At 40.2% G+C, this 27417-nt stretch overlaps 2 protein-coding genes and 1 long non-coding RNA gene across 6 annotated transcripts in view; 1 reads left to right on the top strand and 2 right to left on the bottom strand.

Moving 5' to 3' along the window:
• Positions 1-10580, bottom strand: part of TDRD1 (tudor domain containing 1) — a 48299-nt gene extending 37719 nt beyond the window's left edge. Inside the window, exons 1-2 of one of the 3 annotated variants that reach the window (XM_042908594.1) lie at positions 10437-10580; positions 1940-2270 (exon numbers count right to left, since the gene is read on the bottom strand). In XM_042908594.1, coding sequence (XP_042764528.1) covers positions 1940-2270; positions 10437-10565 — 460 coding nt within the window. In that variant the 5' untranslated portion in view covers positions 10566-10580. Of the gene's footprint in view, positions 1-1939; positions 2271-2673; positions 2739-7737; positions 7964-10436 lie in introns of those variants that run through there. The other 2 variants (XM_042908596.1, XM_042908595.1) reach the window with 2 other exon arrangements.
• Positions 10581-14232: 3652 nt separating this feature from the next.
• On the bottom strand, positions 14233-15214 carry LOC122202287. Its single transcript, XR_006194577.1, has 2 exons — positions 14642-15214; positions 14233-14389 (listed from the first exon to the last, which is right to left on the bottom strand). It is a non-coding gene; the product is annotated as an uncharacterized LOC122202287 (long non-coding RNA).
• A 142-nt stretch (positions 15215-15356) lies between these two features.
• CCDC186 (coiled-coil domain containing 186) overlaps positions 15357-27417 on the top strand; it is a 51972-nt gene continuing 39911 nt past the window's right edge. The window contains exons 1-2 of one of the 2 annotated variants that reach the window (XM_042907434.1): positions 15357-15562; positions 25253-25945. In XM_042907434.1, coding sequence (XP_042763368.1) covers positions 25314-25945 — 632 coding nt within the window. In that variant the 5' untranslated portion in view covers positions 15357-15562; positions 25253-25313. Of the gene's footprint in view, positions 15563-22680; positions 22903-25252; positions 25946-27417 lie in introns of those variants that run through there. The other variant, XM_042907435.1, reaches the window with a different exon arrangement.

Genomic DNA, 27417 nt, shown 5'->3' with positions numbered 1-27417 from the left:
ATACTAGAAATTAAGGGGTGCCTGGCTGGTTCAATCAATAAAGCATGTGACTCTTGATCTCAGGGTTGTGAGCTGAAGCCCCACACCGGGGCTTACTTAATTTAAAATTAAAGCTAACTTAATTTAAAAAAAATGTTAAAAAAAAAGAAATTATAATTAGAAATTTTAAACTTTTAAAATTAAAAACATTTAAACATAAATTATTACATGTAGACATGGTTGTTTTTATTTTTAAAGCAAATACATTTTCTAAAGCAAAAAAAAAAATTATGAGTAGCACTGTTTTACATTTTTGCACCTCTCTTTAATGTTTGGTTTAATGATAGACTCACATCTGCTTTTGCATTCAATCCACTGTGATATGTTGCTTTGATTGAAGCATCTAAAGGAAACCTGGCCTCTCACAGACACATGGTTACAAAAAGGAGAAGTATTTAACGGCCTTCTCAGATAATTACGGATATTTTCCTTTAATATCATGCCAAAACTCAAGGGGTAGGTAGTTTAAGGAGTAGCTGCAAGGTGGAATCTAAAACTTTTTCATAATGTGACACCGAAATCCACTGATTCATCTTGTACCTTGAGTGGATTTATACGTTTGCACTTTGATTCATGAACGCACATTCATTCATACATGTTTAACCCATACGTGACTTCGCAACATCACACACTGGTCATTTGGAAAAGACTGAGAAACTCTGAGTTACGCAGATCTTCCAAATGTGGACGATTTCATTTTACAATAGTGGAAAAATTCACGTGTGTTAGTTAACATCCCTCTGCATCTCACGAGGACAGTCTTTATTTTTAAGTATTGAGAAGATGTCACACAGAGTGGCAGATACAAGCTTCCTGAAATTCTCATTTTTGCATAAAAGCTCGAATTTTATCATTAGCAACAAAATACTGTCAGGTGTATTCCTTGAGGAGACAGGCTCACTTTGTTCATTTTTGAGACTGCCACATCTCTAGATCTGAATAACCAAAGTTTGTCACTGTCATTCTTTTCAAGTAGAAATGATGTTCAAAGAAAAAAGTTTCCATACAGCTCAGAACTCAATCACACACACGCTCTTCATACTTCGTTATGAAGCAGAAGCTGGGGATAATTCCCATTTTGTTACTACAAATACCTGTACGCAAGGTTCAAGATTTCGTAATAACTCTTACTGCTTTGTCAAGGACGTACTTTAGTAAAACTGGCATTTCCACCTTTGTCTGTCTTAACTACAAGTGCATAGCGATGAAAAACTCGGTGAGCACTAACCCAGGCTGGTGTCCCTACGTGGGGCTAACAAGCACCACTGGTTTACTCATCTTTGCTTTTGCACCAGCGTGAAGTTGGCACAACAAAGGCAGCAAATGATTTCTGAGATTCAGAAAATAGTTTTGACCTCTCGGAAAACCCCGTGCCAGAACTACATCACCACAACATTAAAAGATCGTATCTGATACACATTCATCCAGGGCCCAGCCTCCTTAAAAACCAGGTTTTTAGGACTGAGGACTAAAGGGGGGAAAAAAAAAAACCCCAAAACCACCTCATGAAACAATTTAATGTATTAGCTACATTTTTGTGAGCTTTTGTATGCATCCAATTTGCATAGTATTTTTTAAATATGGTCAATCTGTAGAGTTCCCATAAAAAGCCAGAGTACAGTATTTCCTTTCTCCACTCCTAGTCCTTCAGTTGTGGGGGTGGGAGGGGCTCCTCTGGAGATAGACATTCTCTCCTCAGGAAGCCTTTTTGTGATGAATCTAGTCAAAGGCAGCTACTTGACACCTGGTTTTTCCTTCTAGATTCATATTTAAATGCAAATACTATAAGGTGGCCATTTCGTTATTCTGTTAATAGCCCATGGGTGTGTAATTACATACTTGTGATAAGCCAAAGAAACCACCAGAATCGAGAAGTATCAAACCTGTAGTTTCCACTTACCTGTAGGCAACGTTTTCCTGTCTCCTTTGGATCCAGTCACCTCTCCGCTGAGGCTATTAGAGTTTGAAGACACTGAATTGTCTTCCTGACTAGCCAAATACTGTTTGGTTTGCTCACAAAGCAAAAAATTGTTCTTTTTATTTCCATTCTCTGGACTTTTCAACCGGAAGTTAGGGTGGTTAGCATGTCCTCCAGGACTTCTTAAAGAATCACATGGTGGAAGCTTGTTTTCATTTTTCTCAAAATTAAATGGCTCTGTCATTTTATAAGTAGATGCCTCCAAATGATTTCTGGACATCATACTACGCGGCGATGCAACGTTCACAGAAGTCTACGGGAAGAAGCATATTTACAAGGAAATTTTTAATTACAAAAGTAGAAGCATTGTAGGCCCAGGTGATTTCTTTTTATGTAACAGGTAATGCTCCTGAATGATTCCAAAGCAGAGGTAACTGTGATATCACAGCCTGGCCTAAAGGCAAAAGAAAAAAAACAATTCGATTCTCTATCGATAAGTACAAACTCCCAAGTTTCACACAATTCAACCACAGACAAAAAACTAACAACTCAAGAGACATCAAGAATAATCTCAGAGTTCGACACCGTTTCTTACTTTAAAAAGCTTTTGAAACGATAGAACTTTCACATTTTAAAAGAAATATTTCCAACTCAGTGCATGCAACTTAAAGGTGAAATACAATAAAGGGCATTGTTTTCATCGGGTCATTGCCTACCTTTCTAGAATCTCTCTACTGGCTCCTATTTAGATGGTATGACCTTGTATCTGCTGAGCCCAGCTCCCCAATGGCCACCCCCCTCCGTCCCCACCTCTCTCATCCCCCAGGTTAGCTCCTTTCTTCCCAGCCATCCTTCAGTTTGCTTCAGCTGACCTCCATGCGATCTGTTTTTCTTCCCAAGGCCTCTGCTTTGATCATCTCCAGCTGCGCTTCCATAAACTGTAACTTGTATCTACTGTTTTTCAGGATTATCTGTGTGCATCCTTCTCTGAAAAGAAGGTAGCATATTGTTGCAACGTGCCTCTGAAAAACCTCCATCCAGACCTTATGCTGGCTTGTTGTTTTTCTCTTACTCTTAAAGAACACTAAGTGTCCTGCCCAAGGGAAGTAATAAAAGTGGACAAACAACTTTTCTTTGTGTAGTGAGTTACCACCGCTTGTCTATTGACTGCAGGCAAAACTGCCTATCGTTCCAAAACTGCTCAAAAAAAAAAGCCACAAAAAATTAAACTGGTATGAGTATCATCTAAATGTTGCTTAACATTGTTTTAAATAGAAGATAAAGAAATAGCAGAAAAGTCCTCCTCCTGGTGTCCTAAAATGCCTATTTCATTTCCTGCTTTAAATTAGGCCTAGCCTAATCCATGACGATAGAGAAAAAAATAATGAAATAAAAAGAAACACACAGGCACACTCAAAGGTGGGGAACTCTCTGAGGACCAGATCCTGGAAAGATCCCTAACACAAGGCCTGCAGATAGGCAGTCACAGTGAGAGATCCTGCAGCTGCCAGGGAAAGCACACCTACACTGAAGAAAGTTGGACGCGGTAAGAAATACCGTGGACACTGAGTTACAAAAGAGAAGTAACTTCCAGGGGAAACTGGGTGAGGGTAGGAATACGGAGTAATGCCACACACTCTGTACAAGAAATTTAAAGAATGTGCATTTCCCAGGGTGTGTGGGTGACGTAGTCAGGTAAGTGTCCAACTGCTGGTTTCGGCTCAGGTCATAATCTCACGGTTCCAGAGTTCGATCCCCATATCGGGTTCCATGCTGACAGTGCAAAGCCTGCTTGGGATTCTCTTTCTCTGCCCTTCCCACATGTGCTCTCTCAAAATAAAAGGATAAACTTATTAAAAAAATGCATTAACATATTAGGGTAACTACTAGAAGAACAAAAACAATACATGAATTTAAAATTACTGAAGAAAAAAATAAAATTACTGAAGAAAAAATCTCAGTCTAACAGAAAAAAAAAAAAATTCAAGCATGGTCAGTGGAAAACGTCAAATGTGACAGAACCAAATCCAAGTATCAGTGATTGAGTCTCAATTAAAAGAGAAAAAGACTTAGGGAGAAAAAGATCCAGCTAAATGTTATGCATAAGCAGCAGAGATAAAACAAAATTATATAGCAATGTTGTAAATAACAGAACTAAAACACATGCTATGCAAACAACCAAAAAAAAAAGGTGGAATACTAATATTAATAGCCGATAAAAATAGACCTCAACTTCAAAAATATCGGGAGTGCTGGGGTGCCTGGGTGGCTCAGTCGGTTGAGCAACTGACTTCGGCTCAGGTCATGATCTCACGGTTTGTGAGTTCGAGCCCCACGTTGGGCTCTGTGCTAACAGCTCAGAGCCTGGACCCTGCTTCAGATTCTGTGTCTCCCTCTCTCTCTGCCCCTCCTCTACTCATGCTCTGTCTCAGAAAAAAATAAACATTAAAAAAAATTTTTTTTAAATGTCAGGAGTGCCTTAGACAGTTGTCAAGATACAGAAAGCAAGTGGTGATATTTTAAATACCACGATGAATACAACCAAAAGCATTCATTTTTCCAATACTGGGCATATACTGGACTAGAAAGGCCACCCCAACAAACTCCAGAAACACTAATGCCATGTTCGCTCATCACAGTACACAAACCTCCATCTCAGGTTTTATTTCCCAGGGAATCAGCCTACAACAACTACATTAGAAGATGAAGCGTTCTGGGGTTTTTTGTTTGTTTAAAAGTGGTAAAATATCACGAAGAAAATGATAGCAAACATGACTCTATAAAACAAAAACTTCCAAGAAATAGCAAAGAGGCCAGGAAATAAAGATTAACACATAGGTGAAAAATTCAACACCAAAATTTTTAAAAATGGGATAAATAGTAAAAACATTCGGATACTGTAGCAGACACTGTGATTGACCCAAAAAGGCCATCTTCTACCTTCGATTTGTCAGCTGGCACTAGAGACAACACTGGCCATAATCAATCCTCCTGAGGAGAACTTCCCAGAAAGCTCTGTCCTTTCTTGATGAACATGGACAGGTTTGGCTAGCAGGATCCTTCACCCCTTTCTTCCTATAACGCAATCAGGAAGCTTAAATAAGCAAAAGGAAGAACACACACTCTAAGGTTCGTAGAACTGGAAAGGCAGAGCACCTGGGGTCTCTGGCGGTAACCTGGAGTCAGTTCGTCAGCTCTGATCTATGCATAGACTTGCTATGGCATCAAATAAACCCATGAGTTTTCTGTTATTTGCAGCACAATTGATAGATACCAATAAAATATGTGAGCAAAAGTTATGAACAGAATGCATAAAAGATGAAGACTGGTTGATAAACATAGGGGTAAAAACATTCAACCTCATTTGTAATAAAAAACAAAAATTGAAATTAAGTAACTTATTTTCTACCCAGCATGAGTGTGATTAAAAAGGACACTCATTACTGCAGGGAATATAAAGTAATATGTTCTTACTGGGAGACAATTTGAATATACATACATACATACACATATGTATATGTATGTCTCTAAGTATACATTCTTAAGATATCAATGTATTCTTAAACTTTTTTAATGTTTATTTTTGAGACAGAGACAGAACATGGTGGGGGGAAGGGGGGCAGAGAGAGAGGGAGACACAGAATCCAAAGCAGGCTCCAGGCTCTGAGCTATCAGTACAGAGCCTGACGTGGGGTTCGAACTCCTGAACCGTGAGATCATGACCTGAGCCGAAGTCGGACACTCGAGCTACCCAGGCACCCTGAGATATAGATGTTTTTTTAAAAACATTCCTAGTCACTCATCTGGCAACTCTACTTCTAGAAATCATCCCATTAAAGTAATCCTAAATAACAAAAATCCTATTTAAAATGATGAAAAATACTGGAGAAAAAAGTTAACTGTGATGCCATTACTAAATAGAATATTAACGTTACCATTTAGGGTCCTAGTTTTAAAAATATTGTGAAATGTGTTAGAACAGCAAATGAAAAATCAGAAACACTGTATATTCAATATAATGACTGGAAAAAAAAATAACCCCTGCATGTAAGCATGATCAATGAAATACATTAAATTTTAAAACAATGAGTGTTGTGTAAAGTAGGTTGACAAAGGAATCTTTTTCACTATATATAATTTTCCAAATTATAAGAATTACTTTTATAGAAAAAAGCATTTTAAAGATTAAAACATCTCGGGGCGCCTGGGTGGCTCAGTCAGTTAAGCGGCCGACTTCGGCTCAGGTCATGATCTCACGGTCTGTGAGTTCGAGCCCCGCGTCGGGCTCTGTGCTGACAGCTCAGAGCCTGGAGCCTGCTTCAGATTCTGTGTCTCCCTCTCGCTGACCCTCCCCTGTTCATGCTCTGTCTCTGTCTCAAAAATAAATAAAACGTTAAAAAAATAAAAAAAAAAAAAAAAAAGATTGAAACATCTCTGGGGCATCTCGGAGGCTCAGTTGATTAACCGTCCGACTTCAGCTCAGGTCATGATCTCATGGCTCGGCTGGTGAGTTACAGCTCAAGCCCTGTATCAGGCTCTGTGCTGATAGCTCAGAGCCTGAAGCCTGCTTCAGACTCTGTCTCCCTCTTTCTCTGCCCTTCCCCCACTCATGCTCTCTCTCAAAAATAAACATCAAAAAAAATTTAAAGATTAAAATATCCTTAAAAATTAAAATATTACTATGACATTTAAATTGAGCCTATTTCTCCTAAAGTGTAGTTAATTCTAAACCAAGTAAAGGATCAAGTAATATTTAAACCACAAAAGTAGGGTATAGTCCTCTTCTCAAGACACCAGTGGGACCCTCAATACACAACATGTAACTCCCAAAATAGCCTTTCCTAACTTTGTCATTTAGTAAGGCTGACAATCAATCCACAGTCACTTTCCACCCTGTATTACAGTTAGCTATAGACAATTACGTCCGTCTTCTAGGTTATTTTAAGTAGCTTGAGTGCAGGAACCATGTCTTCTTAAAACCATTAACAAAAACCCCCTGATTTCCCATAGCACCCACCATGGTGTTTTTGTACAGTGAAGTATTCAAAAGATATTTGAATCTTTTTTAATTTTTTTTTTTAACGTTTATTTATTTTTGAGAGAGAGAGAGACAGAGCATGAACGGGGGAGAGTCAGAGAGAGGGAGACACAGAATCTGAAACAGGCTCCAGGCTCTGAGCTCTCAGCACAGAGCCCAACGCGGGGCTTGAACTCATGGACTGTGAGATCATGACCTGAGCCGAAGTCGGCCCCTTAACCGACTGAGCCACCCAGGTGCCCCAGATATTTGAATCTTTTGATAGAAAACTACTTAAAAGACACTGCTGCACTATTTTCATGACAATCTCGACAGGAAAAATGAAATTCATTATCTGAAATTATATTTGGCAGTCTTAAACAGAGAATTACATCATGTTATGAGGTTTTCTGAAATTTAATAGCAAAACCTCAAGTCTTACATCCACTCTTACAAACTCCAAAAATTAGCCAACAAATTTGACTTCAGGAACAACAGAATCAGTCTTAGACCCAATGTACAAGTGTAAGCAGCAAATAAAAAGGTGAAATATGTAGGTTAGAAAGACACCTCACTTGCCTCACCCTATTCAGGAATTTTCATTCCAACGCCCAGAGCAAATAGTGGTGAAGACCTGTTCTATAACTAGAGGCTTTTAACTTCCTTTAATTTTGGACAGCCAACTGTACTGCATTCTTTTTTATAAGATAATTCACTCCTCCCCCCCCCCCCCCCAATTCTGTTGCTGCCCTGTAATCACTACCTTTCAAATATCTGAGATGTCCCACCAGGTCAACTTTCCTCCAGGTCCTTCACCAGCTGATGTAGCACCTTCCGGAGTCCTCACAAGTCTGGACTTTCTCTAGTTCACCAGAAACCTTCATATAGACAGGCTTCTTCTAACAGAGCACAGGACTGCAGACGTGAGCCAACAGCAGGGAGGCAGAATCATACTCCCCCTTACTTTGAACACTAACCACTTCCACTCATGCTCTAGCTTTTGGAGCGGCAGCCTGGAATTCTGTGAGTGCATGTAAAACCTGCAATTACCTAAAATCTTGTAGAATTTAATTTTTTTAAAAAGTGTTTATTATCGTATTAAAAATGCCTTTTTTGATTTACAATCCTATCGATTCTTTTTCTTTTTTAATTTATTTTGAGAGAGAAAGAAAGTGCATGTGTGCACACAAGTGGGGTAGGTGCAGAGAGAGAGGGAGAAACCGAATCCCAAGCAGACTCTGTGCTCGATCCCACGAACTGTGAGATCATGACCTGCGCTGAAATCAAGAGCCAGACGCCGAACCAACTGAGACACCCAGGTGCCCCTACAGTTCTATCAATTCTAACACATGTATTTTGACATTAAAAAACACTTGTAAAAAACCTGCAATTATCCCTACTTGGCTTCATCCTGTGTCAATCACTGGGCATGCTCGAATCTGGAGTGGGCAGACACTATTCCATAATGCCATGCTTCCCAACCTCGGGCTACAGACTTCCGGTATACAGGTACAGAGAGGTATCAGACACTGTTACAAGGGTCATGAGACCTCATAGGCTAATCTTACCCAGGTGTAAAACAAGCAGTTTCCCCTATATACAATGTACTATTTTTTACATGCTACTGGTGGTAAGAATTTATAACCATTCCCAAATCCATAGGAATTAGTTATGTATTTCCTTAACCTAACACAAGACGTTAATTAGGAGGGTCCCCAAATTTATGTTAATCACTGATGTAATAAAAGAGCAATGGAATGGAAGTGACTACTGAGAGTTCTACAGGCAAAAATAAGGCCTTAGCTTTGTACTGTAAATTTTGTTCTGGGCTTCATGATTTGACATCAATAAAACAAGAAGCTCCCTGAGGGCAAGCCTTTTCTTTTACTCCCTTGGGATCCCGCTCCCCCCTCTTCCATGTGGCCAGGAGCATCCCAGCATACATCTGCAACCAGTGACAGTAAGCCTTCTCCTTCCTTCCCAGAACACTACAGCCTAGAGGCTAAAGTGAATTTTTACCGCTGTGCATTGTCCTTTAATACCAAAAGTACTTGCGACAGATACTGAGCTGTGATTTTTTCTTCTCTGATGTTTGCTTTTGCTTTCCCCACGCGTTCAGAGAGAATGGCTACTCAAAGGAAACACTCAGTTTTAAAGCTGTGAAACCCAATGGTTCAGCAGAACACAAGTTTTAAATTTAAGCGGGTCAGACCCAAATCTGAGCAAAGGCTCATCTTCCTCTTTCAGCTATGCTATCTCAACCCCATTAGGATTCAGTTTCTGCAAAACGCGGCCAACCTTACTCACTTCCTCATAACACTTACCCATGAAGATTAAGTTTGAGAATGTAAGACTTAGCACCGTGGCCGGTGCTCACAAAGTGCGTAAAAGGCAGCTATGATCTCGACTTTACTTCCATCCCACTCCCACCAAGAACTTTTTCTACTCATGAGTAACTACTTTGCCCACTTAAGTAATCTGAGGTTTAAAGTATTCCTACGTCCTTATTCCTCCAGCTGAGCGAGGGGGACCTGGGCGGGTGAACTAACTTGCCAACCATCCCCTCCCCACACCCCCGCGCGCCAGAGCGAGCACCCTTGCACAGCGGAGATGAAAATCCAGGTCTGATTCCTAGATCGTGCCGCTTCGCATTCAATACCCTTAGAGCTCAATAAGGAAACTAGAAGCACCTTCTCACACTCCAGAGGCCAACCAAGCCAGCGTATTCATAGCAAGGACTCAAGTGCTAACTGTGATTGGCGCCCAGCAGACACGCTACAAACCCTCGCCAAAGGAACCAGGGCTGGCTCGCCCGTATCCCGCTAAAGCCATGGCGCATCTACGTTCCCTACAGAAGGCAGGAAGTAGGGGGAAAGTCTAGGCAGCGTTAAGTGTCGTTTGCACAGGCAGCTTCGAAGCTAAACGAAAGCAGTGACTGAATCCACAAACTAGTTTCTTTTGGCGACCAGAGAAAACAGCTCCTCGAATGGGATCCCAGGGAACGTTCACATTTTGGAGGATCACGCCCGGAAGTACTATTTTCTAAACTTACGGCAGAGCCCCCCACCCCCCCCCCACCCCCGCCACTTTGCCCGGGGGCTCAAGTCTTACGGCTCTCGCCCCTCCCCCACCACAACCTCCAACCCTAAACCTGCCCTTCCCAGCCAAGGCTCCGAGGGCCCCAACACCCTTCCATCCTCTCTCCACTTCCAGGCCCCTTGTGCCCGCTCAACGCCCGACCTCAACGCCCGACCCTAACGTCCAGCGCCCAACGTCCGGTCCCCAACGACTGAAGCCCCGAAGGCCTCACGCAGTCCCTTTTCGCTCCGCCACGCGCCTGGGAACCCTGACCTGGTAGGAGGCAAAAGGGCCGCCGACCCCGACCCGTCTCTGAAGCCCGGCCGTGGTGGCGGCCGCCGGTGCCCGGGAACCCCGCCGTCCAGGTGCGCTTCCGGCACTCACCTCATCTCCGAAGTCCGGCCCGGCGCCAGAGCGGCGCCTGCGCAGTCCGCGCGCACGTGCGCTCCGCGACGCCCCCGCGCGCCCTCCGTGCGCTGGGGCAGCAGAGCTCTGGTCTCCCGGCCACGTCATTGTGCTCCGGTGCCGCGTGCTCACGAAGTTCTTCTGCGGAGACGCCGTAGCTATTCCGGCTGCTTCTAGAAATGTGGCCCTGCGAACGCGGACGGCGAATTTTGAGCGCAAAGACGCAAACGGACTCCCTAAAGGTCCCTTGGGTCGCATTAACCACTTAAAGTCTTGCAAGGTTTTTCAAATTAATCTGCTACCTCTGCCTGGTCTTGGAAACTAAATACAGGTGGTCACTTTTTTCTTCCCCCAAGTGCACCTGGTTATGTGTTGGTGCTACTTAAATACTTAGAAAACTTTGGGGGAGGGGGGGGCGGACTAGGGGCCTTTCAAAAAAATTGAGAAGAAACCTGGTACCCCCCTGTAGTGATCACCAAGTTTGAACATTGCCAATTCACGGTGGATCTTGTCTGCATCTGTACCCCTCACACACTCCTGTTGTTTGGAAGCAAATCCTGACTTGTATCTTTTTTTCCTTTATAATGGATTTTTTTTTAATTTGTTATTTTTGAGAGACTGCGCGCTAATGGGGGAGGAGCAGAGAGATAGGGTTGGAACTCAGGAACCATGAGATCATGACCTGTGCCGAAGTTGGTCCCTTAACCGACTGAGCCACCCAGGTGCCCCATAATGGATTTTTTTTTTAGAACAGTTTTAGATTTACAGAATAAGTTGAGAAGCTAGTAGTTTCTCACATTAACCACACCCGGTTTCCCCTTAGTAGGACACATTAGCTACAATTAAGGAACCAACATTGATACATTGTTACTAAAGTCCAGGGTTTATTTAGATTTCCTCAGTTTTTACCTACTGTCCTTTTTCTGAGCCAGAATTCCATTCAGGATACCACATTTTTACATTTCGCTGTCATATCACCTTAGGCTCTTCTAGGTTATGGCAGTTTTTCCGACTTCCCCTGTTTTGATGACCTTGATAGTTTCCAGGAGTGAGTACTTGTTAGGCATCTTGTAAGATTCCCCCACTGTCAGTTTCATGGTTCTCTCATGATAAGACTGGAGTTAATAGGTTTTTGGAAAGAAGGCTACAGAGGGAAAGTGCCATTCATATTGCATCATACCAAGTGCACATCCTTGGATGTGATTCATGACAGTTGATGCTTTCCACCTGTAGAGTGCAAGATCGCGTCCCTCAGGTCAAATTGTGATGTAATCAGGAAAGCAGCCAAGGGTACTGCAGCTAACACCAGGTATCACCAAAACCAGTATAGACTGGAAGTACTGAAGGGTAATAATCTGTAAGGCCTGGAAGAATCAGGAGCTGATAATCACTAGCACTAAAAGAAACCTGCAAAGGCCCAAGATTGATTAAACTTCTCTTAAAAGGGAGGATTTCTGCAGCAAACTGCCAGATTCTCTGGGTGTTGACCTTTCCTCATCTGACCGCCTGCTGCCGAGGGCTCTGCCTGAGTGATCTCTAAACATAATAGAGACCCTCAACTTTTTGAACATATTAAGCAGTAGGTGCCTAGAGCTGGCCCAGAACCTACCAAGTCTTCATCTTAACTGTGTGCTCGCACACTGACTTTGTTTTGTTCATTAACTTCTTATCCTTATCGTATCTCGTATGTTGCATGACTTTATATAGTACATGGTGTGATGTGTAGGAAGCCAAATTAAACGCATAGAGACCTCATTGAGTTTAGAATCCTGAATCTGCTTTACGGTTACATTAATCTTGCTTTATGATGGAATAAAACTGACATTGTGGAAAGACACAATTCATACATACCTTTATAACATGCTTGCGACATACCCCCCGACTGGTGGTGTTCCTCAGGTTTCTGTACTCTAAAGTTAACTTTTGTTTTCCCTCTCTTTGCATATTGTACACTTTGGAAGGAAGTCATTATACACCATCTACACCTAAGAAAGAGGAGTTATGCTTCCCCTCTTTAAGGACTCTCAGCACAGAGACCAATGTGGGACTCAATCCCACATATTGAGGGATCATGACTCAAGCTGAAAGCGAGAATCAGGCGCTTAATCTACTGAGCCACCCAGGTGGCCCACTAATAATTTCTTAATATCATAAAATTTGTATTTAAAATTTCCAGCGTCTCACATGATTTTTAATAATTATGTTCAAATCAGGTTCCAAACAAGATCCTCTATTTGTATTCAGTACTATACTTTAAAAAGATTTCCTTTTTTTTAAATTTAGTTTATTTTTTCTAACTTGTTTTGACAGAGAAATAGCAAATGAGGGAAGGGCAGAGAGAGGGAGATAGACTCCTAAGCAGGTTCCATGCTATCAACGCAGAGCCCGACACAGGGCTGGAACTCATGAACCATGAGACCATGCATGAACAGAGCCGAAGAGTTGGACGCCTAACCAACTGAGCCACCGAGGCACCCCAAAAGAGATTTCCTTTTAATGATTTTCTTGCAATTTATATATTGGAGTTATGGCAGGGGCATCTGGGTGGCTCCATCAGCTGAGCGTCTGACTTCAGCTCAAGTCATGATCTCACAGTTTGTGGGTTCAAGCCCTGTGTCTGGCTCTGTGCTAAACACTTGCTCAGAGCCTGGAGCCTGCTTTGGATTCTGTGTCTCCTTCTCTCTCTGCCCCTCCCCAGCTCACACTCTGTCTCACTCTGTCTCTCAAAAATAAATAAATGTAAAAACAAACAAACAAAAAATGAAGTAATGGGAGTTTTTCTTAGATTCAATTTTGAGCACATCTCCTCTGGTAAGAATACTTCACAGGTGGTATTGTGTTCCTCTATTGCATCACATCAGAAGACACTTCATTATCTAGTTGTGTCTCTTTGAGAAATACTAAAATTGACGTATCAGGTTCAAGTGTTGTCAGCCCCATCCATCTACTGTAAAGTTTTCCACTGGCTTTTCTTCTAATGATTTTAGACTCATTGATGATCGTTAACTAGGTCCATTATTTCATCAGGCCTAGAAAAATGGAAAAAATCTATCTTCTGCATTTATTATCTGTTATTCTGTGAAGAACTTTCCCACACTATTTGAGATTCAGTTTGTAACAGGAAAGTTAGGATGCTTGATTCTTTTATCAGTTTTCAGAATGTGATGATTCTTTGGCATCTTCCAAAGGTGACCAAATGATGTTTTAAAAAATCAACACACATTAATTTTGGACATAGTAGATGTATCAATCAGTTGCTGTTACCATTTTTGAATGCTTAATTGTCCTTTGACCAGCATGCATACCTTTGAATGCCTTACCCCGTCCCCGAGTCTTTGACACAACTCCTATTATCTTCACTTTCTTCTTTGCTTTCTGATACAACCAACATGTCTTAGACTTTATTGTACTTTTCCTGCCCCGACTTAGAAACAGTCCTTGATATCCAAGAGGAGCCCAGGTGACTCTTGGTGGGAAATTATATTTACCAATGATGGAGAATAAGAGTGTGCATTGTGTTGATCGTTGTTTCAGGCCTTTTCAGTGGACAGACGTTTAATGAAAAAAAAATACCATGAGTTCATACTGATATTACCAAATTCAAATTTAGGTTTGCATAATTTTTACTTAATTTCTTTGACTATGTATTGCATTTCCTTTCTCCAATACTCAAAATCTTGGTTTCAAGAAATGTAATTACTTTAATGCTTACTATTAATATGTATATTTCAGAAATAATGATAGGAATGTTATTATTGACAATATGAGTTGTGAAAAAGGCCTAAATTTTTATTTTCTCTTGAAATAATATATCTCACTAGGAATGTTTGGTTGACTATTTTAAAGTTAAATCATTTCTTCACCGTTAAAACACTTTTAACTGCAGTGTGTTTCAGTGCACTATTTTCATTTAAGGAAGGAGGTGCTATTTCCTGTTGAAAAGGAAAGAGGAACAGAGTTACACAATGTTGAATTTTTTAGTGATTTCCACCCCCAGCAGTTAGTATCAAAGAAGCTTAACAGAACAGGAACAAGCTTTGCTTTACAAACTCTAACATCGACAACTTGTCACAATTAACTATTTTCACTCATAAATTGTGAATAAGGAGTCCTAAACCAAAGAACATCACTTCACTGGACAGTATAGGTTTGCAAAACCTCCACAAACTATTCACCTTACTTACCTGGACCTGTTTAAGCAACTGTATTCAATACACTTTTCCCCCCAATACACTTTTTGTTGCTAATATTTGAGCACCTCCCACATGTCATTCCCCACGCTGCATATAAGGACACCTGGCAGGCCGGATAGGACACTTCTTGCACTCAAGGCGGTCACAGCCTGGTGCCAGAGACGAACGCACCAACAGTTTATTATTAAACAATGGCAATGAGTGCCACCCTGTACACACGAACGCGGTGTTATGGAAACCCCCAGAATCTCTCCCACGGATGAATCGTCGTCGGGCAGGTAGGCTGCTCCTGCTGATTCCTCCTATGTCAGGTGCAAGGTTTGCGCATCAGAGCTGGGAAGTCACAATTTCGAATTCTCTTTTATTGCTTTATGTCCCTGACTAATATGAGAAGGGTCGAAAGGTGAGGTGAGCTTATATCCAATGAGCGCGTCCCACAGAAAGAAAGAGCAGGCTTGGGTCAGAAGTGGCGCGAGACACAGGACAGGACTAGCAGGATCGCTGGCTAGCCAAGTCAGTTGGGGCGTAGGTGCCCAGAGTCTGAGCGCCGGTCTCAGCGCTTCAAGTGCAGGAGGCGGTGCTGCCCTGGCCCCGCCCACTGCAGACAGGTTACACTGGCCCCGAGGTGCGTCGCGTCACACCGCCCGCGCCTCCCTGATTGGCTCCTCTAGACAGCCCCGCCCCCTCAGCTGTAGTGGGGCCGGCTTCAGCGTCGCCGCCATCTTTGTTGATGTGTCAGCTCCGCGGGGGCTTGAGGAAACCGAGAAGGAGGGAGCGCGGCGTCGGTGTTGTCCCTTTTCTCTGTCTCCTCGCACCTCATGGTCTGCCGGTCCCCACTATGGAGAAATTAGGTCCTGAGCCGGAGCTTCAGCGGCCTCGGTAGGGGTGCGGCCTGAGGCTCGGAGAAGTGGGGTGAGTGCTTGACGGGTCCCCGAAGCGGACCGGGAGTCGTGGTGGCGGCGCGGCGGGACTGCCCACCTCCCTCGCGGCTCTGCGGGGCCCGGGTCGGCCGTCCGCCTGGCCTCTCGGGGACAGTGGAGGCAGGCGAGCGCTAGGGGGACAGAGTTAGGAGTCCCTTCCTCTCCCTGCCTTCTTCCCTGGGTCCCGGGCCGACTTGGAGAGACGGCGGCCCAGAGACCGGTGGGGGTCCTGGGGCCGTGCCTCCTGAGTGGTGCCTGGAGAGCAGTCGAATTTGGGCCGATTGCCTGGTCTCCCAGGGCGAACTGCAGCTAAGCCCCACCTGCCTGACGATTTTTCATAGACTCAATCGCCTGTTTCTCTTTTCGTCTCCAAGTTGACTGTTTTATGTTTACTGTTGCGGCGACTTTTTACCGTCTTGTAAACACTTCCGTTACTATGATTTTAAGTAACTTAAGATTTCGGGGGATTTTGGATGTGAAAGATACTGTTCTTGGTTTTTATGTTGCCTTTCTTCCAAGGACATCCAAGGCGTTTGCTAAACCTTGGCTGGTAAGGATATTTCAGATTTGTGTTTATCAAACTTGTAACACGGGAAAGGCTCTTCTACATGTTTCCTTAGTACCAAGCCTAGGGGACAGCGCAGGTGTAATTAATGCTTAGCTGTAGCAATTTAACAGCTGTAGCTAACATTCACATCTTGGTTTTGTTTAAAGAGACCTGGGTTTGGAGTCGGAGCATCAGGATTAGAATCTGCCCCTTTCACTTGTTAGTCTTGTTACCTGTGGGAATTAGTTTAGTAAAAATAATGGCATACGGTACCAAGGCATTTGACAGTTTTCTCCGTGTGTGTGTGTGTTTGATGTTCCCTTGATGCCTAGTGTTTTTACTTCTTTCAAAATGATAGGCTGGAAGTTTTTGTAAGAAAAGTATGCAGCAAATCGGTGCAACAGTATTTCAAGAGCTGTGCTGGTAATCATTAAAAAAAGACCAAGTGTATAGGTATGCTAATTGTGGGTGTAGCCTTACCAACGACAGGCTACACCTTCGTATTAGCCGGAGTTGATCTTGTGGGAAAAATTAAGGTTCAAGAGACATTGATAGTGAAACTGAACTATCTCCTTGTTAATAAAGTATACTATTCTCTGTACACCTGCTTTTCAACTCTTTGTTCATCATTACAGAAATAGAAAAGGGTGATGATTGGCCTCGTTTTTTTTTTCTTTCCTTTTTAGTCTTTTTATTTTAAATTCAGTGAAATTACTGAGTAATTCACAAATCTTACAAAGAATTAAAACTCCTTTTTACAGTGTAATAGGCCAACATATAAATACTGAAGAATCTACCTGGAAATGCCTGGCTTGTGCCTATATTCTTGTTTTTCCCTGGAAATGCATGGATTATGTTTCTGTTGATATTATTAATTTTTGAAACCTTGTCAAATTCAGAATACCAGCATATAAACCTCGAGATTACTTTAAACAGTGGAGGTTCAGAGAATGTCATTGGTGTTTCAGAGTTTTAACCACTAACATGAAGGGAGTAGTGTAGCCCAGTAGCTACTCTTAACCTTTTAGGTCCTTCACCCATAAATGCAAGACTGGGCCTTTAGTGCTATTCGATGACAGCATTCCTGATGGCAGTTGCTTAGGACACTTTTTACAGCTACGTGCTGACCTCTCAAAGTAAAGGTAACTGTACTGTATATTCAGTCTTTACGAAGAGATAATAGGTGGAAGCGGCCTTATTTAGAGATTTAGAAAAATCATCTTTCCCTTTGAAGAATGACTAATCTGCTTTAGTTTTCCAAAATCTTCTAACAGGTTCATGTTAAAGGAAGAATCCTTGGTCTCAAGTTTTGTTTTTTTTTTTTCTTTCAGTAAAACTTGGATTTTTCTTTTATCCCTTATCTCTAGCTTTAAATAATAAAGCTAAATTTTGCATTTCTCAACAACATTCATTGGGGTTAGGATATTGCAATGTCACATTTAGTATTCATTTCAGGGCAGCACTAGGAGCATTGATAATTTGATTTTGAAATCATTTGTAATCTCATGATTTCAGACTTCTTTGAACTTATTTATTACCTACTGAGATTTTAAAAATCTATTTGGGCTGAGGTGCCTGCGTGGCTCAGTCGGTTAAGCATCTGCTCAGGTCACAATCTCACGGTTTGTGAATTCGAGTCTTGCCCCGAGATCTGTGCTGACAGCTCAGAGCTGGAGCTTGCTTTGGATTCTGTGTTTCCGTCTCTCTCTGTCTCTCCCCCAGATTGTTGTCTCTGTCAAAAGTAAATAAATAAACATTTAAAAAAATATTTAGGCTAAAAAGTAAACAAAAGGAATAATATTGGGATGGAGGGGCAATAGATACAAAGTATCAATTAAACCTGGCAAAGGAAAATACTGATTGGATTGTGAGTATATTTGTCATTAGGGCACATGAATTGGTAATCTACTATAGGGATGATTATGTAGTTAGTATTAATGAATAATTTTTTTAGTGAACTATATCATACCATGTTAACTGAGCCCAGGCCAAAGGTGGTTTCAAAATTTAAACATTAACCAGAACGACTTAATATAAGGCAGACTTACCACTTACTTTTAACTTTATTAGTCGTCTTTTTTGAAGAAGGAACTATATAGGTCAGTCATTTTTCTTCCCCCCACCCTTCTTTTAATTTTCAGATTTGGAAAAAATTAGCTGAAAACTTTTTAGCCTTTCTGAGACTCAGTAAAGTTTAAATAGCTCTCTACAGATAGCTTCAAACTAAGATTTCTATATTAAAAACTTTCTGCTTTAAAATTTATTATTAGAGTTACATAAAATTGTATGGGTCTAAGATACTAAACTGATAATATAACATATGACTTAATAACGTGATAGATTTTTTTTAAATTTTTTTTAACGTTTATTTATTTTATTTTTGAGACAGAGACAAAGCATGAATGGGGGAGGGTCAGAGAGAGAGGGAGACACAGAATCTGAAACAGGCTCCAGGCTCTGAGTTGTCAGCACAGAGCCCGACTTGGGGCTCAAACTCACGGACTGTGAGATCATGACCTGAGCCGAAGTCGGACGCTTAACCGACTGAGCCACCCAGGCACCCCGAATAACGTGATAGATTATATGGTTACTTAACCTCTTTTTCCTGGAATCTTGATGGATCATAATTTCTCTTTCTCCTGTTATCCTGTCACAGGGTTTGGTATTATTTGGGGGGGACTCTTGCTGCATCTATTGCCCTGAGTCTGTCCTAATGTTTTCTTTTGTGATATAATGCACATAACCCTAAAATTTGCTCTGCCCTGAGTCTTGGGTGCAAAGCTAAACAAACCCCACAAGGATACTGACCTTGGCTTCATACTCTTCAAGCTGTAGACTTAAGGCAACTTTAAAAATATTGTGCTATGTTTCACATAAAGGAAACTCGAAGTTTCCTTTATTAAAGTTAAATTTTTACTTACAAGTTTAACTAGAATGTGAGTACTGGGGGTGCCTGGGTGGTTCAGTTTACGTGTCTGACTTAAGCTCAGGTCATGATCTCGCAGTTCGTGAGTTCAAGCCCCGTGTCTGGCTCTGTGCTGCCAGTTCAGACCCTGGAGCCTGCCTCAGATTCTGTGTCTCCCTCTCTGTCTCTGCCCCATCCCCTGCTTGCACTCTGTCTCTCTCTCATTCAAAAATAAACATTAAAAAAAAATTAAAAGAATGTGACTACTGTACAAAATATTTCTCCTTTTTGATAGAACTTATCTAGAGTTTTTTGAAATATCTTAGTTTCTAATCTTTTTTTGTTTTTAATCTTTTAAAAGTAGAATTTGATTTGCCTTCTGTGAACTTCAGTGTCTGATATTTTCATCATGTGAAAAAAGGTTTTCATGTTTTTTACACACGTTCCTTTCTGTCCTGTTAGTTTATTCTGTGTTTAAAAACTTTATCCAGGAAAGTGTTTGTATTTTAAAGGTAACATCCATCAAAAACCAGTTACTTGGGTTACTTGAGGATTGTGATCAGATTATGTTGGACTATGGATGCATCTTTGATGTTATTTATTGCTTCTGATTTTAATTGACTTATCAGAACCTTCTTAGAACTGGTCATATAAGTTATTTTGTTCATGGTGCTTTCAATGTGTATTTAGGAAATATGTGAAAAACCTTTCAATGTACTTTGCCTTCAAAGGACAGTAAACCATTATATTTAAGAATAGGAGTGCTCTCACAGACTCAACTTGCTTGTCTTAGTGGATGTTATCTAAGAAATATACAGCTAGTATTACTTGAGACTCAAATGGTATAGTTTGTAATTTAAAACTGTGTAGTTTGTTGTAAATATTTATGCTGAACTGAGCCAGATTTTTCTGTTGAATTTAAAACACTTATGCATATCTTCTATAGCTTCTGAGGGAACACTGACAGATGTTCATATTAAAATGCTATAAACAAAAAGAGTAAAAGATTTAACACGGAGCTTTTATATATATTGGTCCACTATACCAAAATGTAAATTCCCTAAGGGATGGATGTTTTCTTCACTGCCACGTACTCAACACAGAACAGTATGTGCACATAATGCATGCTCAGTCGGTACGTACCTGGTGAATGAATTAATAGTTTGGAAATGTATTTGTGACTTGGTACTTTTGTATGAGGCTTGTTTGATAACCTATTACCAAATATATGTGGATTGGATTCATTTGTTTTTGCGTTATATTGAGTAGGCTTAAGTTTTTTTTTATTGTTTATATTGCTAATTACTAAGAAAACAAGTACTAGTACTAAAAGTTCTTAAAGACAGTGTTTTTATTTTATTTGTAAGGCTCTTATATGGAAGTAATTTTGTAGAAATGAGAGGTTTTTTTTCATTAAAAAAATAAAACAGGGACACCTGGGTGGCTCAGTCAGTTGGGCATCTGACTTCAGCTCAGGTCATGATCTCACAGTTCATGAGTTTGAGCCCCGCGTCAGGCTCTGTGCTGTCAGCTCAGAGCCTGGGGCCTGCTTCAGATTCTGTGTCTCCCTCTCTCTCTGGCCCTCCCTCACTTGCACTCCGTCTGTCAAAAATGAATAAGTGTTAATAAATCAATAAAACAAAGGTAGATAATGGTTGGCTTTAAGGCAAATAAAAAATGTTTCTTGACCAGTTGCCTACAGCTGATGAGCTCCAGTAAGAGCGAAACCAATTCTCACTCCTGAAACAATATTGAAGTGTGAATTGGTCCTGTAGTACTGTGTCAGAAACAGAACCAACTCTGGGCAGGGGAAGCTTCAACTGAGGAATTTTGTGACTGCTAAGGTTTAAATACAGCATTTTCCCCTAATGAGTAAGAGTTGCTAAAAAGTCAGATAACCTGTGTTATTTTGAACTCAAAAAAAGGAATAGATACTGTAATTGTAATCACTGTATCTTTATCTGTGAGTGTAGATTAGATTTGTACGAGCACTTCTTAATTAAAACAATTTTGTAAACCTGTTGTCTAACTGCTCTTAGGCTATTGGATCCTCAGTAATTTCAATGACAATTCCCCTATCCCCAAAGAAAAAACTTGGACGGCAACCACACTGGCCTACATCTGTGTTGCCAACTGGAGGCCCGCAAGAGGACTCAGCTGACTGGTCCCTCTCCCCCCCAGTTATCTGGTTCATTGTGGACATAATCAAGCTCATTGTACATAATCTTGTACAGTTACTTAATCTTTGGTTGATGGCTTTATTACATATATACACATAGATTTTTCTCAACATCTCTCCTTTTGTTGTGCAAGTAGTATTCATTTGAGCATCCGAAAACTAAGTTTGCAAACTAAGTGGTTACCAGATGTCAATTTATGTGAAAGGTCAGGGGCATATGGTGAGCAACAATATAGAAAGTACTTGTCTTTTGAGGTTAAACTAAGCTTCCTTTAATTTATGGAAGGGTAATATGTAAAACAGTCTAAGCTGAGGTAATCATAAAAACAGACTTATTTTTTTTCACTTAGATAAATATTGAGAGTGAGACAATATTCTGCGCTGTTCGTATAATATTACAAGTCTCAGATCATTGTATAAACTCAGTGGGTCCCACCCTCATTGAGAACTGAACAACATTTAACATTTGCAAGAATAAATGTAAATATAGTAAAGAGTGTATGTTAGATTATTCATTATTACCCTTATTATATTGCTTGGGATTTAAGAAGTTTGATTCACTTCAGAGTGAGGTTCCTCCTTGAAAGTACAAAGCTCATTTAAAAAGCTAAAGACTGTCCAGAAATGTCATTAGGAAGGCAGGGACTGTGTGCTTGGTGAATATATACAAATGCAGCGTGTTTGCATTTACACGAGAGATTATTTCTGTCCTTACAATGAGAGAAAATTGGAGGAAGATGTGGATTTAGAATTGGTCCTTTAAATGTAGTTAGACTCCGAACAGACTGAAAGGAAGGACATTTTCCGTGGCAAAGCCATGGAAATGTTAATGTGTAGGTTGAAGGAATCTTGAGTAGTCTGGTCAGGGTGGTAGATTATAGTGAGGTCCTAGGATTTTAGGAATGTGTTGAGAGATAAGATTGGACAAGTAGTGTGACTGGTTTACTGAGGAGGAATCACATTCTGAGGTATAAACATGGTTTTAGTTTTTATTCTCAGGTCCGTAATCATCCTCTGTAAAACACCCCCATCCTTTTTACTTCCCTCTGAAGTACAGTCCCTTGTATGGGTTTGATGTTGTATCTTTCTGCCACTTTTCATTATCAGAGAAAACTTATTCCAGAAATTAAGATAGGTTTCAATTACTTAAGAAACAAAACAAGCCACAAAAAACATTACAAACTCCTTATTCTACCTGAAGAAAGGATAAAGGTGTTAAGTTTCCAGCTGCTTGAATTAAAGAAGAGGTAATTTGACTCTAAAATATGTTCCCCCTTTTTTTTCTCTAGCTAGCCCTCTTGTAGTTGGCCGAAGACCAGCCAGTGGAGGCAGAATTCTTATTATAGGAACCTCCAAAGAGGAAAGAGATATCCCTGGTCTTAATCTGGTTCATCTGGTTGCATTTGGTGGTCGTCTCTGTGGAGGTTATGATATGTGTGGATCTTCTAGGGTCAGTGTTGTAGCTCCCTGGTCCCTTCTGCCATCGAGGGCCGGCTCCCTTCACAGGGCAGCTCCTGTTCCCTTTTGGCAGAGCTATTGTAGTACATGCTTCAACCCCTTTTCTGGATTGGGTGATACTTGACCTAGTGCGGTCTCAAGTCACTTGCACTTTTTATTAAGCTCTTTATTTTTTTACTTGGAGTTGCAGGGAAGACAATAGGAATGGAGTAAGACTGAGAAATCAACATTTCAAGTGTTAAGGTATGAAGTGATTACACCTGAATTGGGTTGCAGGTAGGGGACAGTGGCAGCAGAAAGGAAGGTATAATTGGAGGAGACATGAAGTTGGTAAAAGAATATGAGAGCAAAGGAAGGGAAGGAGTCATGACTAAGAAAAATGATACCATTGACAAATCGAAAGGATTAGCTGGGAGTGCTCAATTATAGGAGCTACAATTTTGATTGGAGATTTTTAAACCGTTTTCAGTTTGAGGCTGTGGTGGAATATCCATTTGAAATGCCTACATTCAGAGGGAGATTTTAATACCGGTACAGAGATAGAGTGAAGGCAAACAGGAATTCATTATCTGTAACTCAAGAATACTGGACTGAAAGTAACTAATGTGGATATATCTGCTAGGAGTTGTTGGTTCAAATTTTCAAAGTGGATGAATTCTAGGAGGGAAAAAAGGGTGAAGACTGAACCCAGGAGAATATGAAAGCTGGATAAAAGGATACTCAGTATTTGCTTAGTGCTTTTCTCTTGACAAAGCATGGCACACGTTCTCTAATGATAAAACTTCTTACTTGCTCTGTGCTGGAGAGTCACAATGCCTTTGTGTTACTTAACTCATTTAAGTAGATTCTTTATCTGTTACCTGTTATTTTGGTCAGCTCTGAGTTCACCTTCAGTTGCTGTAACATTGGTTATGATGATTAAAACCACTTCATTAGTTTTTAGATTGATTTCTAAATTAATACTTCAAATTCAGCAGCAACACATTCACAAGTTATATCTCACAGTGACTTACTTTAGGGAGAACTATACAGGTGGTTAATGCCCCTGTGTGAGAATTATTTTGTCTTAGGTTTTAGAATACAGCATGCTTATGAGGCCTTTATAACTTACTGCATTAATTTGTATTGTGTAAACCAAGCCTTTAATACAAGTGTGGGCTTTGTCTTCGTTATAATATATATGCAGCAAGAAAATGATAATTTCTATTTGGTGCTTTGGAAATATGTTATACAGATAGGTAATGTGTAGGATTAAGGCCAGTGTCTGTGATAGTTGATGCCTCAAAGGGCAGTCTAAACTAAAAAAACAGGGTACTTAACAAACTGGTCCTCTTTTCTTAGAATTATTCTTCCCCATTTTCTACACTCCTAGAAGAATGTTCCTCAAATACAGTACTAGTTTTATTAGATCACTTCTGTACTTTAATGCAATACTCGAGAATCTACTGTGTGCTAGAAACTATAGTATAATCAAGTATATAAGTCCATCATGATTTATGGTGTCATAAAATTTATTCCTGCATATCATTCCCAGGTTCCACCTGACAGTCTCTTATCATTTTTCAGAATCCCTGACCAATGCTTCCATCACAGACCAACATGAATATATATCTTTCTGTTATTCAAAAATTTTATATTTTTGTTTTCCATAAATACACCTTCCATCTGGAATTCTTTCTTTCCTAGTTTGTGTCAAAACTATGATCTGTCCCCTTTTTTATCCAACCTTATATGACACTGGTAGCTCATCTACTCTATACATGCTTTGTTGATGTGTGACAAAAAGAAGTTGATGGTTCTTTTTCATCAAGATTGCTAAAATATTTTATATTTATCTGTCGTAGGATAATTTTTGAAGTTGACTAATTTTCAGAAAATAGCTAAAATAGTAACCCTCATAAACAGCATAAAAATGTATTCTAGTTGTTGAATTCGTTTCTTTTATGACCCAGGCAGTGCATATGGGCTCCATTTGAGTTGCATTGAGCATTGTTTATTCTTGATGAGAATGTTTGAAAATCACCATGGTACTTCCTGGATTTTTGCCTGGATGAAAAACAAATTCCCACCAGGGATCTTTAATATCCAGCTTTAGGAGCCTGGGCTATAGATAGAGTTTTCCTTGTCAGTAAATTGTTATCATCGTTAGTGTGAGTTGTTTTATAATTTTTCTCTTCTAGTGAAATATTCCTTCAATATTTTCTGATAGATTCTTGAGAGTGTCTTTTGCCTCTCATGGAACTGAAGGAATTCTAAACAATTCAGTTGAATTCTAACAATTTAAACTTGTATATTTTATACCCAACATCTCATAGAGGTGATTAAGGAATGCAAACTGCACCTGAAGTGAAGTTGTGTGACTGAATTAAAGGAGGAAAGGAGAGTAAGATTTGTAGCACCCTCCTGGTTGTGGCACACTTGGATTGCCTATCTTACTTGTTGTGGGTTTTTTTTCCCCCCTTTCAAAGAGTTATTACTGGTAAATTTGTGGCCTTAATTATTTCGTATCATGGAGTATATGCAAATACATATGAGGTCATGGTTTACAAAACTTTTTAAATTTTTTACAATTTTGATGTTTTCGCTTTTTTAGATGTAAAACGAAGACCAGGAACAGATTTGAAGCAGTGCAGAGTGAAGTGGTGCCAGTCAGCATGTCAGAGGCAGAGCACATAGCCTCCATTTCCTCTGATAAAAATATCGGGAAAACATTTGAATTAAAGGAAGACTCCTGCAACTTGTTGTCTGGTGATGACAGCAGCAGCTTAGAAAATGAGTCTACGCTGCCATCATTAAACTTTGATAAAACTTTATGTCAGCCTAATGAACACAATCAGATTGAAGCCCAGGAAAACTATATTCAGGATCATGGTGGAGGTGAGGATTCTTGTGCTAAAACAGACATATGCCCAGAAAATTCTGAACAACTAGCTAATTTTCCTGGTGGAGGTTTTACAGAGCAAGCTTCGAAAACAAATGAAACTGAGCAGACAGTGACACAGATATTGGCGGAATTGAGGTCATCTACATTTACAGAAGCAGCAAATCAAAAGACTTATTCAGAAAGTCCTTACGATACAGACTGCACCAAGAAACTTATTTCAAAAATAAAGAATGTTTCGGCGTCAGAGGATTTGTTGGAAGAAATAGAATCTGAGCTTTTATCTACAGAGTTTGCAGAAGAACACCGAGTTCCAAATGGAATGAATAAGGGAGAACATGCATTAGTTATGTTTGAAAAATGTGTGCAGGAGAAGTATTTACAACAGGAGCACACCATAAAGAAGTAAGGTTTTAACATTTTCGTGCCCCCCCCCAACCCCCCCCAACGGTTAGGATTAAAGATTGAATTCTTTAAAGGAAAGTATCATCTTGGAATTCCATAATAGTCATGCACGTTGCAGTTCATCAACAAATATGTGCTGAATAATTGAGCAAACGTCAAGTTTGTCTAGTTAATATATGCCTAAAGGAATAAATATTAATGTGAATTCATTAAAGATCTAGAAATATTTATAAAGACAAGTTTTTCAGTTTTGAAAGAATGTAGAGCATAATATTGTTAAAACTATGAGAAATTCAAAAGGAAACAAAGTCATGCAATTAAAAAAGATTTTCTTAAAATTCCCATCGTAAATCCATTGGTTTTAAAAATTAAAATTTAGAGAATTGGTTAGTTATCAGTAATTAAGAACATAGTTATTTTTAGACTTCTCTTGGATTGATAGAGTTAATTTCTATTTTAATGATGGTTTAATTTTATTTCATCTTAATATTGTCCTGTATTTTTATTCTAGATTTTTTTATTTAAGTGATGCAAATGTTTAGACAGTCTTTTATAACCTTTAAGAAAGGAAACCTTCTTAACCTTCACTAAAATACAGACCGATTCTCTTTTTTTAAAATGATACTTAAAAAAAATTTGGAATGGGAGATACATATGTAAAGAAAGGAGTGGAGCAGTCTATATACTAGAGGAGGGTGACAGAAAAAAATATAATCCAAATATTGCTAGATAGGTAACTGGCTTTTAATGATCTCTTGCTTCCAGTGTTTACTCTTCTAGATTTTTTTTTTTTTAAAGTTTATTTATGTTGAGGGAAAGAGAGGGAGGAGGAGCAGAGAGAAAGGGAGAGTGAGAATCCCAAGCAGGCTCTGCCCTGGGGCTTGATCCCACACTCATGAGATCATGACCTGAGCCACCCAGATGCCCCTCTTCTAGATTTTCTTCCTCAGTGGATCAGTCTTCCCCAAACCAGCTTACCCTTCTTTGGTTTATCCAGTGAACTCGAATCTCTGAACCATCCAAAGCCTTTCTTTTTTTCTATTTTCAATTTTTATTTTAGATTGTGACAAAATACACATAAGATTTCCCATCTTAAATATTTGTTTTAAATGTTTATTTTGAGAGACAAAGGGAGTGTGCACGAGTGGGGGAGGAGCAGAGAAAAAGAGGGAGAGAAAGAATCGCAGGCAGGCTCTGCACTGTCAACACAGAACCCAACGCGGGGGCTCCATCTCCTAAACCATGAGATCATGACCTGAGCTGAAATCAAGAGTCAGATGCTCAACTGACTGAGCCACCCAGGCATCCCCATCTTAACTATTTTTAAGCATACAGTTCAGTAGTGTTAGGTTTATTGTTGTGCAACGAGTCTCCATAGCTTTTTCATCTTTCAAATGTGAAACCCATACCCAAATGTGAAAAGCATACCCATTCAACAACTCCCTATTCTCCTGCCCTCAGCCCCTGACAAC

This window comes from Panthera leo, chromosome D2 (assembly GCF_018350215.1).
Source record: "Panthera leo isolate Ple1 chromosome D2, P.leo_Ple1_pat1.1, whole genome shotgun sequence".
NCBI lineage: Eukaryota > Metazoa > Chordata > Mammalia > Carnivora > Felidae > Panthera > Panthera leo.
Note: the sequence above shows the minus strand (reverse complement) of the source record. Positions and strands in the feature narration are given on the sequence as shown.